The sequence below is a fragment of the Pelophylax lessonae genome, assembly GCF_965119305.1.
Source record: "Pelophylax lessonae genome assembly, chromosome: 7".
NCBI lineage: Eukaryota > Metazoa > Chordata > Amphibia > Anura > Ranidae > Pelophylax > Pelophylax lessonae.
The window spans coordinates 162,815,347-162,829,710 of record NC_138774.1 but is presented as its reverse complement, the minus strand read 5'-3'; the positions used below and the strand labels follow the sequence as shown (position 1 = coordinate 162,829,710).

Sequence of the window (14,364 nt, the reverse complement as noted above, 5' to 3'; positions counted from 1 at the left end):
TTTGATTAGTTTGCACAAAAGTTTTCATGTCTACTGGCTACGGGAAAGATTTATGTAATTTTTATTGTTTTTTTTTTTTTACTAGTAATGACGGCGATCTGCGATTTTTTGCGGGACTGCAACATTGCGGCAGACAGATTGGACCCCTAACTGATATTTTTTACACTTTTGGGGGTATCAGTGACATTACTACAGTAATCAGTGCTAAAAATATGCACTGTTACTGTAATAATGCCATTGGCAGGGAAGGGGCTAATACTGGGGGTGATCAAGGGGTTAAATGTGACCCTAGGGGAGTGATTCTAACTGTGGGGGGTTTGGGCTTCTGAGATGACCATAGAGCCATATGATCCTATATAGCAGGATCACATGGACTCTGTGATCATCCCAGGGAGAAGGACGGTCGGCTGTGTATACACAGCCGACCGTCCTTCTCTCTCAGCGGAGAACAATCGAGAGTGTCAGGCGGCAATCGGAGCCACCTGACACCCGCATCGGCTTCCCCACTGACAAGTGAGGACGGGAGTGCCCTTGCGGCCAGCGTCCAATGCGTAGGAGGGAGATGGTGGTGGAGGAGGTAACTTTTTTATATTTTGCTGTTAAATCATTTAGAGTGGATGGTTTTCCTTCTATGGCTTTGGACATGGTATTGTGAGAAAACAATAGGCATTAGTAGCACATGGCTGATACCTAGAATGTTAACCACATAGGAATAGCAAGCAAAAAACAGTAACATCCACTATTATTTTTACATTTTATTGTAAATACCTCTGAAGTCTTTTTTACTTTTATTCTATGCCAATGTAAGTCCTATCTTACATTATAGCATATATATTTGTATGTGTAACTGACATTAGTTCAGATAGTAGTCTATCATATATTTCTATTATCATTTGATTATTTATGGTAATTAAAACGGGATGGTATGCTGTTATAAGGCTATTTAAAAATATTCCCAGTGAGGAAGTATTGGATCTGATGAAGAGTGAATACCCCTAAAATGCATAAGCCAGAATGTGCATATGAAACAGTGGTAATGCTGGCTGTGAAGGGTCGACAGTTGGAAAACAACACCATTTGTTCAGAGATATTCTGTATTTTGTATGTAGCGCCCTCCCCTAGTTAAGCTGTCAGGCTAAATATAGTTATTGGTTTCACTGTAGTCAGCGGAGCATTCATTTTTATATTTTGTCTGGTGAGGGTTTTCTAGGCTGGGTGTTTGATTATTTTCTTTCTGGACCTGGGAGAAGTTTCCAGAATATAGGGCAGGGAGAGTCCAGTATGAATGTTTATCATGCCTTAGCCAATCCCTACAAGGAGGCCTCCAAAAAGTGTCTGGGGAGGTGATAAATGTTTGGGAGGCCTCAGCAGAGTGTTCTTTCCTCTCCAGAGAGGGATCCAGTTCTCCTGGGGCTGCTGCCTCTGGGGGATAGCTAGTGAGGGCATCAGCTTGAAGAATCTTTTGACTCTCTCACAGTTGAACTATGGATGCTAGGTGGCAGACAGATCCTGGGACATTATGAGTAAAGACCTTGCTGTGGACTCATGGGTGAGCAATTGCTAGAAGGGAAATAAGCGCCAGATAATGCTTTATGGACTGGAACTGCTCTTATAGAGTCTTAGATACACTGGCCATCCCTAATACCTCCAGGAGGGATGATTAGTGAGAATCTGTATTTCTGTTATGTTTGCTATTGTTTTAGTTTTCTGATCCCTGAAACCTTCTCCTGTTGAAGTTAGTCATTCAAATTTTCTAAAAAGTTATCCCCTAGAACTGTGTCTGTGGCGGGCAGCAGCCTCTATACTACTTCGGTAGAACTTTTTTATTTCAGCAGTCCCTCCGGGGGTGAGTGCTACATGTGGAAGATGTGTTACATATGCTTATAATAAGCGCTCTTGGAAGTATTTGGCATTTTATAAAATAAACTTCTTTTAGGATTTTGCCAGTGTGCTCTTCACAGTGTTGTTTACGGTTTCCCTATTCTTGAGAGCGTTATAAAGTAGTGGACCCTTACTACATATTCAGCTATGCTTTGAGTGATATTTTCTAAGAGAACTTTAAGGTGAACTTTTGAAAGTTTGGACACAAATAATTTTTTTGTTTATCGCTTGAGCGCCGAAGGTTGAATTTGACTACATTTGAAAAAGAGTCTACTCCAAAGATTAATAAATTACTAAAACATAAGCCAATAACAAAACTGGATACCAAGTGAAAATTAACAAGATGAAAATCACTATTATGATTACCAAAATGATTTTCTACATTGGTACAGGCATTGCCACTAATTGGGCACCCTCTACCTCTCTCTTTGTACCAAGCCATGTTTGCACGTTATATACAACTTTATTGCATAGCACTGTTTTTTTTAATTTCTAATTCGTGATTTCTCATTGCTAGCCTAATAAAGTTTGCTTATCATGGACCTTTTTAAAAAATAAAACTTCCAGGTTGCTTATCCTGTAATTGATTTTCCAGCATCAACCATTCAGCAAGGTGCAATTTCTGGCATTGTGTCACTAGACTGCATGCCTGCAGTCTGTATACGAATGATGATCACAGCAAGCAAAGAAATAAGAAAAACCAGTAAGGAGCGGAAAATCAGAAAAAAAATGTATATATATATATATATATATATATATATATATATATATATACCGTATTTTCCGGCGTATAAGACGACTGGGCTTATAAGACGACCCCCCTATTACATGATCTACCGGTAATACTTATACTTAGGTTGCCTTGGAGATATTATACTCGGCGTATAAGAAAACCTCCCATTTTTGGGGGATTTTTTTGAGGTTCAAAAGTAGTCTTATACGCCAGAAAATAACTTATTGATAACATAACATTTGTTTGAACATTTAGATCCTGAAAAGCATACTTACTCATACACGGTCGTCCAACCATTCTCATTGCTTTTGGTAGCCAGTAGTCCTGTATTGCCATGATATGTCAACAGTGCTAGGTTATATCCTTGAGCTGATATCCTTTTTAACACTCCATTGCTACTGATTGTAAGCCAGTAGACCTGACCTCCGGGGACCACCAGCCATAATGGCATACCACCAGCATCTCTTCGTACATGTACTGAATTGCCATTGCTGCTAGTGATGGAGATGACATCCCCATCTCCATTATATGTAAAATTATACACATAGTCCCTAGTTATGAGGTTTAAAGTGTGAAGATGTGTCCCATTGGTACTGAACTGATACAATTCTTGGTCTGCTGGAGAGGCAACCTCATACATATTCATGGAATTCAGATGCGGCTTGTTCCTAGTGACTGCTCGGATGCGTATGTTGCCAAGATCAGCTATGTACAGTGTACCATCTGGAGATACAGCTAATGATGAGGGCGCTTTTAGCCTGGCATCTTTTGCAAATCCGCCATCACCTAAGGGACAAATAACATCCAATGTGTTAATCTATAAATTGAAAACATTTTCTTATGGGAAAAGATTGTAAACAAAAGAAATGTAAAATTCTCAGCCTACTTTAAAAGCTTTATCTCCATTGGTATAATTTCTAGAGTGAATCGGCAAAGATTAGCATTATTGCATATTTATCGCAGCAATATCAATTTTTGAAAACTAAAAACCCGCTGCTTTAAAAATTGTTTTTTTTTTTTTTCTCAGCTACATGTACAGTGCCAGGACATCTGCCGTATTTCCATACACAGCAATCTCTACAATGTATTACTACAACTGCATGTAAATAGACATTTTTGTATGAGCATTAGCAAAATGGGGGGCCTTTTTTGCTTATGTGTCCTATTTTTCTGCAGATCATTAACAGTTCCATACAAATACCACACGTACAGTTATATAAAATCTCATAAATACACAGCTCATGTACAAGGTAGGCCATAAAAAAACATGATATAAACTAGCTGTGTGAGTGATCTGATCATCGCTAGTGATATTGAGTCACCCTATCATGAATTATTGCTAAGGTTAGCTTAGATCCGTTTCTACTCAGACTGCCTGGGACCCTTAGTAGTATGTTTTGCTATTTATTAAGGAGTTATAAATTTGAAGTGATTCCAAACTGACATGGCTGCATTGAAAATAATTCAGAAGTCTTTGGATATCAGTGCTGTCCCTAAGGTATCACTGCAAGTGCCTATGGCATATACAGAAAATACCCCAGAGCAGGAAAAAATGACTAGAACTACTCATATATTACACTGCTCATACAATGAATGCCCTTTGTGATAAGTAATAGATCTTTGTTTTTGTTGTTTTTTTTTTTTTGGCTGGCAAATATGTGAGGCTATGACTACAGGTCTCAAAGTCAGCATGTATAAATACTGTATGTATATATATATATATATCTATATCTATATATATATCTATATATATATATATATATATATATATTAAATCATTTATCCATAAACTTTTAAACTTTTGCCTATAGAACTATTATTCTTATCATACAGGATTTATATAGCGCCAACAGTCTGCGCAGCACTTTACAACGTAATATAATGTATATGGGTGTTAAGAGCACAAACATAATAGTGTATGTTCACGTCAACAATCAAGCATATAAAAGAAATGACAGTAGATGTTGCAGCACCTGAACTTTTTAACAGTTCATTAAAGATAATCAGGTCAATCAATCAATCACTGTCAACAGTTTAGGCCCCTTTCACACTTGTGCCACCTAAAAGTCGCACAATTATGCCACGATTTATTTTGCCACGATTTTGCCTGGACTTGAAGCAATGCCTGTGTAATCTTGAGGTCTTTGGATCTCAAAACACATTAAGTCAGACCAAAATAGGGTAGTACCTACTTTGAAGTTGTTGCTACTTGAAGTTGCACAGATATGAACGATACTCATTGGAAATCATGGAGTATGACTTGGGACTGCAAAGTTACATGACAAGTCGCAGGACAAGTCACACAAATGTGAAAGGGGCCTTAAGCTTAAAATTCCCCTTGGTGCTCTCAAATCCTCCTCCAGATTGAGTGCCCTCATAGCAAGCCGCCTGCTATGGGGGCATGTGTGCGACCTTGCTTCTGAGCTGGACTATGTGTATCCATTGACACACACAGTGCAGCTCAGTCCTGCCCCTGCTCCCTTCTCACAGGATGTATTTGACAGCATAGCTTGAAAAAGGGTGTAAAAGCACAAACTGAGGTGTGATAACCTAAATAAACTACACTTCAGGTGCTGCAACCCCTTCCATTGTTTCTTCTATATAGCCAGAGACAGAGAAAGAGAGACACATGCAGATAATAGAACAGTAAATGGGTAAAACAGATGAACTTCTTTCTCTGTTCTCAGTCATGCATCCATTACTGTGCCAAAAAAAGAATACAAAATGGCTTACATGCAAAAGGAAAATAGAGAAATAATTGACAAATGCAGCGTGACTAGCACACACAATAGAATAGAAGGCACAATAGTATAACATTCCTTTGTGCTCTGTACAATGTTAAGTGACAAAATGGTAGTTAATAGATGCAGAAAGATATCAACCTAGAGTCAACGTGAACACTGAATTAAAAAAAGAAACGTAAGTTAACTGCCATGTACAGACTAAAGGAGAAAAAGAAGAGCACTTTGACTTATTGAAAACACATAAGGAATAACAATGTTCAGGAGGTGTTCGCTAAATGTTGGCTTTTGTAATATGAAAAGTGATTCATGGAGGCGTTCATGAAAAACAGCAAATCAGATTCCAAGCTATAATTTCATAGAATTGTTTAGACAATGAGAGTACATACCAAAATGTCTGTTATAGGCAGCATTGCTTTTTTGTTCAAAAGGACTTGTGTGGGCTTTAAAAAGCAAAAGATAAAACAAATCCAAATCTGTTGGTTTATAATGGATATTCTTATTTGTACATCATTACCTTTTGTGGTGTCTTATTAGATAATCCTAATGAAATCTCTTGCCATTGTTTTTCTTGACAGGAAAACTAAAGGCAGATAGATGTAAGAACACCTTCTACAATGGGCTAAAGTGTAACTCTAGGTAAATATTAAGAAAAGCATATATACTACTATATTTATACATATATATACAGTATATTAATACTGTGTGTGTGTATGTATATATATATATATATATGTACTCATTTTTATTTTTCCGGAGAAACAGTATTTGTTTTTGTATTTTAAAGTAGTGGTAAAGGTAGGAGGCTTTTATTCTCTGCATTAAGGTGAAAACCTTTCATGCTCTGCTTCTCCCAGCTCCACGTAAATACTTACCTAAGCCTGATCTTGATCCAGTGCTGTGCCTGACAGCAGCTCTGCTCTTTCTCCTGACAGGCTCAGAGACAGCAGCGGGAGCCACTGCTGTCAATTAAATCCTGTGAGGAGGGAGCGGGGGAGGGGCAGAGCTGCCCTTTGTGTGTCAATGGATACATATAGTCCAGCTCAGAAGCAAGCTCGCACACGTGTCCCCATAGCAAGCGGATATTGGGGCACTCAAACTGGAGGAGGATTTGAGAGCACCAGCGGGGAACTCCAGAAGCAGAGGTTTAGGCCCCGTTCACACTGGGGCGATGCTACTTCCCGGGGTGACCTCACAGGTCGCGGCGCGCTGCTCGCACCGCGACCTCGGAGCGGACTTCATAACATTGAAATCAATGCAGGTCGCTCCAGGTCGCCCCAAAGTAGCTCCGGACCCTTTTTCTAAGTCGGAGCGACTTGTGTCGCTCCTATTAGAACGGGTCCACAGCTTCTCTGACAGGTCGCCCCAGTGTGAACGGGGGCTTAGGGTCACTCTGTGCAAAACCAATGCACAGGCAGGCCAAGTAAGTATACCATATTTATTGTTTTAATGAAAATAAAGCTGTACAATCACTTTAGGTCTGAGACCTTAAAATAAACGTGTTGCAAACTGGCAAACTAAACATATGATCAATCATATTCAGAGCTTATCTTTATTGAAAAAAAGTCAAATCAATGAGTAGATTCAACTAAGTTATATGTAAACTTTAAGCCTTTAATACTCAAAATTGGACCCACTTTTTTCTGTCTTCCGAACCTCTCTTTTAGTCCTCAGAGGCTAACCTTTACAGGAAAGTTAACATTTTGGCATTGGTACTTGTCCTTCATGACAGAAAGCAGCTTACCATGTCTTTATATTTACAAAAGCCTGCCTTTAAGCCATGGCTAGAAGGACCTAGCAAGATATGCCTCCCCCACCCATAGATGTCAATTGGATTTACAGCAAAGTTTGGGTTCCTGAAACTCAAGCAGATTTACTCATCAGTATTTGGGAGAGAAGGATAGCCACAAATACTCACATGTGATACAACTCTGTATCACACTGATAGGCCGGGATATACTATAGTCAAAACCTTAGCAACTCAAAACTCTAAGGAATAAGTTGTATATGGTTGACATGAATACATGGCAGCATCATTTACATACTGTATGTGTTGTTAAGTTTACGGGCTGTTGGCACATAAGAAGATCCAAACCACTGTTACTAATCTAAAGGTACGATTTCTGCACCCTGATAGACTTCGAATCTGTAAAAGTAATCTCTGGACACCACATTCCACAATATTATGTGTCCCAGTGACCAGTTGATAGATCCCAGCATTCTGTTGTTGGCAGCAATGGTAGCATGTCCATGACAATACAAATAGCTACTGAGGGCACAGCAAAGACATTCTTTTCAGATAAACTTTAAATCTAAATCCTAGGAAAACATGTAACAAAAGGTGAAATAATTATATGGAAACTTTTTCACCAGCCAATTTTGTGATTCATGTAACTTTGCCACCCATTGGACTTTCCTGCAGTAGAACAGCAAATTTAAGCCAGGATTCATCCCTGCCTATGAATGAACCATTAAGGGACAGCAACACACTATGAGGTCACCCTCCTCCCCCCGGTCATACCCCTCTAATAATCATGCTTACAGATAGCATGGTGGAAAGCAACCACTTTTCCTCCCAGAGGGCACACTGCTTCACAGAGCATTACACAATGCCAACACCAAAAAAACAGTTACCTATGCTAGTTCTATGTAAAATACATTGGACTTTTTAATGAACACATAACGGATTTTAATGTTTTTTTTTTTTTTTTTTTAATGCCTACCTAAATCTGTAACTGAAAATGAAGCAAAAAAAAAAAAAGGAAACTGATGTAGCCATTGCACTTGTAATTTCAGTTGGCTTTTATGTCATCTATCATTTTCCAGAATTAAATTTGTATAACCTGCAAAGAAGTAGTCTAAGGGGAAATACAGTAGTAGCATGTAGGAAAATAGTACACACCTGAAAAGCAGTCACAGTTTGGATCAATCTTACAGTCACAGTCTGTTGGGGCTCCGACTAATGTAGAAATTTCTCCATTTGTAGTGACTTGCTGTATCCTGTTAATCTTCCTCTCATCTGTTTCAGCAATGTACAAGGTTCCACTGTGTGACACAGCAATAGCTCGAGCAGATTCCAAGGTAGAGTGAATTGCTACTTTGCTAACCAGGAAATAATCTATACCAGGAACCTGACAGTGTATTGGCCTGCCAGCTATAATTCTTACTTGATTATTATCAGAAATCTGGAGTACAATATTATTGTCCAAAACATATAATGAATTATCCATAGGATTGACTGCTAGATCGGTAGGCCATTCTAGTCGAACCTGTAATGAACACAAAAAATAAGAATCGATGTAAACACTCTTTTAGTGAATTGACAAAGTGATATAATAATGTAATGTGCTGCATTGCATATACAAATTGCAGTTTATTACTCACAATAATAAGTATATTATATTTACAGTCTAGACAAAACATAGTAAAAAGAAACAAGTAGATTTAGCAGGAAAATCACCCTATGCAAACTGCAGTAACTCCAACCAATCAAAACTTTTCTTTCCAGGGTCTGATTGCCATCAAATGCAAGTGCAACTTAATTTCTGGTATTTTTACCAACATTAAAAGTATTTCAAATGTATTGTAATTCTTGTTTTATGAAAACAATAAAGCAAACTGTCTGCTACCTTTTTACATAACATACAAAATAAAAAACGGCTAATTTAAAAAAGAAAACAGTTTTTCCTATTTATTAATAGTTTGCCTGTCAACTCTCTGGCCTCAGACACTTTAATCTTATTACTGGGGGCTAATAAAAGAGTATTTCTCCTTTTATTATTATTTTTTTTTTTATTATTTTATGGTAACTTATCATGTTTCCCACATGCTTGTTTCCTTTTTGTGAAAACCAAATAAAAATTAATTGAAGTAAAAAAAAAAAAAACTCTAAAGTTACCCACATGGAAGAAAAATATACTTAAAATATATTTAAAAAAAAAATCATTTTTATTTTTCCCAAATATATTGGAAATATATTTGAAATGCTGCAATTTTGGCCATATTCAATATATTTCTATTTTTTTTCCCCCCTACATATATTGGAAACATATTTTTCTTCCATATGGGTAGATGGAGTGTGGGGTTCTATTATTTGACCACTCACACTCAGAACTCAGGAGATAGTGTTTTCAGCCAAGCAGTTGACAAGGCAGTATTTATCAAATGTCAATGACTTGTCACACGCAAGACAAAATTACAGTCTAAAAGTGGTTGTAAACCTCTGACATGAAATATGAACAAAGCATATCACTCTATAGTGAGTACCTGTCTTAGTTAAGAGCACTAAGTGTCACTTTTGTCTGTTGCTTCTTTCCTCTGCTATCAGCATAAATCACTTCTGACAAGTTTTCCTGACAAAAATATCAAACAAGGTGCAGTGCTAATAAATATAAAGATCAATATATCAATCCATTTAGCATAACTATGGTTAGTTCACATATGAACATTGTGTAATGATGTTTTATAGGATAAAATGAGAAAGGAGTATCCAAAGAAGAGCTGTCACCATCACCTGTTCACGCTGCCTCTTAGCCCTCACTGTGGACCTCCACCAAGGAAGGTCAATCAAGCACAATCAGAGTAATCCTGGGATAGTTTCACTGAATTATGTCCCTGACTTCTCCTTAGTAGAATGTTACCCCAATGCCCTCAGTGTCTATGCCAATCTCATCAGATGTAAAGGACAAAAGGGGCATATTATAGTGTAGTAGGTTCCAATGGATCTTTTATTTAAACTAAAATGTAACACTCACTTGGTACTAAAGTTAATCAAGCAAGGAAACTGATTGTTTCCAACCAAAAAGATGGCCACCACATCCCAATTTAGTGACACCATCCCAGGATTACTCTCATTGTGCTTGATTGACCTTCCTTGGTGGGGGGTCCACAATGAGGGATAAGAGGCAGTGTAAATGGGTGATGGTGATGGCTCTTCTTTGGATACTCCTTGCTCCTTTTATCATATCACCAAACATCAAACACCACTACACAGCGTTCATATGTGAACTAACCATGGTTATGCTAATTGGACTGATATATTGATTGTTATTTTTATTAGTGCTGCACCTTGTTAGATATTTTTGTTGTTTTATATGTTATTATTTCAGCATCTATGTGTCAGCAGGCATCATACTTTTTAAACTGATTTCAACCTAGCGCAGCCTATCCTGTTTTATACTGTATACGTTCTCCTGACATCAAGAGAAAAAAGGCGACAGGGGGGGGGGGGGGGGGGGGTCTCCAGCTGATGGACAGCTACAGCTTTGTTCCTGTGTGCTGTGTGACCTTTCCCTCCAATCAGCTCTCAGAGTACTCATCATTGAGCTCTGCAGAGTGTAATGTCAGCTCCCCCTTTTTTTCTGAACTTCCAGACAAACTTTATAATTCAGCATTTTGAACATTTTTGAGCATTTTCTCTGTGTATCACCTGAAGCCAGTCACTTCACTGTGTATATGTAAGTATTTGTAATCATTTTAAACAAGGTAATTGAAATTAAAGCTGAATTCCAGGAATTCAGACACTTTATAAAAGGTGAAGGCACACTATGTTAAGTCCAAGGAGGTACATGACATCTCCTGGGCTTATTTCTATCATTTACATTTGACAGGCTTATTGTTCTGCCATAGAGACACTCTGGAGATCTGAGAGGAGAGAAACACACAGAGCAGCTATGCTTGCCCCTCCCTTCTGCTGTGAATTCACAGAAGCCTTTGTATTTTGTGAATGTGTTCACTTAATACCAAGGCTTTTGTGGTTGGGCAGAAGGAGGGCTCTCCTGTTCAAAATGTGGAGCTCAGAAAGATCAGTGTTACTCACCTGGAACTACAGCAAAAACTGTCAGATATAGGTAATAGAGCTAAGCCCAGGAGGTGTTACTAAGCCAGAAAATGAACATATTTTACAAATAAGCTTGTACAAATACTGTTCATATTTGCAAACTCTCTCTAAAATGGGAAAAATAACACTTTTTAGCATGAGGTATGTGCTTGTAACAAATGACCCACACCTGTTACACTCCTGATTATGTGGAAATGATTGGTTAAACCCACAAGTACTTTTTTCACTACTACTTTTTATTGTCCATTAAACTAACAAATGCGCTAAATGAGTTACTGGTTGAAAGATTTAGTGTAGCGTAATGCTTTTAGTGCACACTTTTATATAGAGGTATATACAAAAGACCAATAGAAAGGGCAACTAAGAAGGGAAGAGACAGAGGGTTTTAGGTATCAAAAGAAGGACAGGCCCACCAAATAAAGGACAGCTTGAAAAGTCTAAGCCTACATATGGTACACACTGTACACAGTTTGTAGTCTTTGTACCCACTAAAGAGAGTTCTACTTACATAAGCCTAAATAATTCATTTAAACAATCCTGCCACATGTGTACACACAGTTCCAGAGTGAGAGCACAGTACATCTCCTGCTATGTTATTACTGTACACACAGATCCAGAGTGAGAGCACAGTGCATCTCCTGCTATGCGTATACTGTACGCCATAGGTGTGCACAGAATATTGCATTAGGGTGTGCACCCCAAAGCTCAAACACATATGAACGCCACCTGCTGTCAGAGGCAGGAGGCTCTGGTGGTGGGTGGCAGTTGATAAGGAGCATATTATGTTACACAATAAATACGGGGGTAACATGTTCCTAAAGTTGAACCTAGTCTTTAATATAATGGGGGCAATTACACTAACTACTGGAAGCCCTAACCACCACCTGGTGATGCCCCTGGATAATGCTAATGCACATGGGGTTATTAGAGTGTGCACAGTGCATCTTCTGCTATGTGTACTGTACACACAGATCCAGAGTGAGAGCACAGTGCATCTCCTGCTATGTGTAATGTACACACAGATCCAGAGTGAGAGCACAGGGCATCTCCTGCTATGTGTACTGTACACACAGATCCAGAGTGAGAGCACAGTGCATCCCCTGCTATGTGTACTGTACACACAGATCCAGAGTGAGAGCACAGTGCATCTCCTGCTATGTGTACTGTACACACAGATCCAGAGAGAGAGCACAGTGCATCTCCTGCTATGTGTACTGTACACACAGATCCAGAGTAAGAGCACAGTGCATCTCCTGCTATGTGTACTGTACACACAGATCCAGAGTGAGAGCACAGTGCATCCCCTGCTATGTGTACTGTACACACAGATCCAGAGTGAGAGCACAGTGCATCTCCTGCTATGTGTATACTGTACACACAGATCCTGAGTGAGAGCACAGTGCATCTCCTGCTATGTATACTGTACACACAGATCCAGAGTGAGAGCACAGTGCATCCCCTGCTATGTGTACTGTACACACAGATCCAGAGTGAGAGCACAGTGCATATCCTGCTATGTGTGTACTGTACACAGATCCAGAGTGAGAGCACAGTGCATCTCTTGCTATGTGTACTGTACACACAGATCCAGAGTGAGAGCACAGGGCATCTCCTGCTATGTGTACTGTACACACGGATCCAGAGTGAGAGCACAGTGCATCCCCTGCTATGTGTACTGTACACACAGATCCAGAGTGAGAGCACAGTGCATCTCCTGCTATGTGTACTGTACACACAGATCCAGAGTGAGAGCACAGGGCATCTCCTGCTATGTGTATACTGTACACACAGATCCAGAGTGAGAGCACAGTGCATCTCCTGCTATGTGTACTGTACACACGGATCCAGAGTGAGAGCACAGTGCATCTCCTGCTATGTGTATACTGTACACACAGATCCAGAGTGAGAGCACAGTGCATCCCCTGCTATGTGTACTGTACACAGATCCAGAGTGAGAGCACAGTGCATCTCCTGCTATGTGTACTGTACACACAGATCCAGAGTGAGAGCACAGTGCATCTCCTGCTATGTGTACTGTACACACGGATCCAGAGTGAGAGCACAGTGCATCTCCTGCTATGTGTACTGTACACACGGATCCAGAGTGAGAGCACAGTGCATCTCCTGCTATGTGTATACTGTACACACAGATCCAGAGTGAGAGCACAGTGCATCCCCTGCTATGTGTACTGTACACAGATCCAGAGTGAAAAAGTGCAGTGCATAGTCTGCCACATGTGTACACATAGATAAAGTTAGGGCTGATGACTCTGAGCTCTGTTGCTATTATTAAAAGTATGGTGTGAACAAGTGGAAAAAGGCATGCATAATAGTAACACCAGGCAGTGGGGTTTTGAAGGATAATGTTTGGGTCCACAGGACTCTTGTATTCCTAGTACTGCTGGGGGTATAAAATAACTGGTGATCCTGCCATTAGGGCTTATTGTTCAGGTACTTCCTTTTATGAATTGACTTTGTTCTCTTGCAGAAAAAGCCTTAAAAGTGTTTTCTTATAACAGAGGCAAAAAAGAGAAATTAATTATGAAACAAAACGATAAGGTCATTTTGACCAAACAGAGCCTGGCATTCCAAATATATATACTAAAAAAAAAAACAATAAATAGGAACTACTGCAAAAAGTCCCAAAATCTTTATGCAAAGCAGCATGCCTAAATCAGAGCAGTGCAGCTGACAAATTATACAACTCTCCAGTGGTTTTCTTCTTAATGATCCAGTCTTGTTGTTAACAAACTATGTGAAGCCAGGAAGAACACTGTTTAAGTAAAATCAATGCAATAAAAAAAAGGCAGACAAGAGCACACCTGAAATAAAACTTCTCTCCAAAATAAATGGCCAGTTAACCTTTCCTTTGTGCCTGCATTTTTATCACATCCCCTTTACTGCCGGCAGACTACAACACGTTATATATAACTCCTGCACTGTCTTAACTCCTTAAATAAATGCATCGTTTGTTTTTTTTTTTTTGTTTATTGTGTTCAATGATAAAAAAAAATATTCCTTTTAAATGTTTTAGATTTAATTTTTATACGTCAGCAGGTGCCACTTTTAAAAAAGAGAAGCGGTTTTCTGCAACTGATTCTACAACTGACCCATATAGTAGGGAGAACTAACTATAAAATGTACACGGTAAGTCTGCTAGGAGATGACTC

At 39.1% G+C, this 14,364-nt stretch overlaps 1 protein-coding gene across 4 annotated transcripts in view; it reads right to left on the bottom strand.

Annotated features, from left to right (window-relative positions):
- TENM1 (teneurin transmembrane protein 1) overlaps window positions 1–14,364 on the bottom strand; it is a 1,047,296-nt gene that overhangs the window by 97,351 nt on the left and 935,581 nt on the right. For all 4 annotated transcript variants that reach the window (XM_082262885.1, XM_082262886.1, XM_082262887.1 and 1 more), the window contains 2 exons: window positions 8,258–8,624; window positions 2,890–3,400 (listed from right to left, as the gene is read on the bottom strand). In XM_082262885.1, coding sequence (XP_082119011.1) covers window positions 2,890–3,400; window positions 8,258–8,624 — 878 coding nt within the window. The remainder of the gene's footprint in view (window positions 1–2,889; window positions 3,401–8,257; window positions 8,625–14,364) is intronic.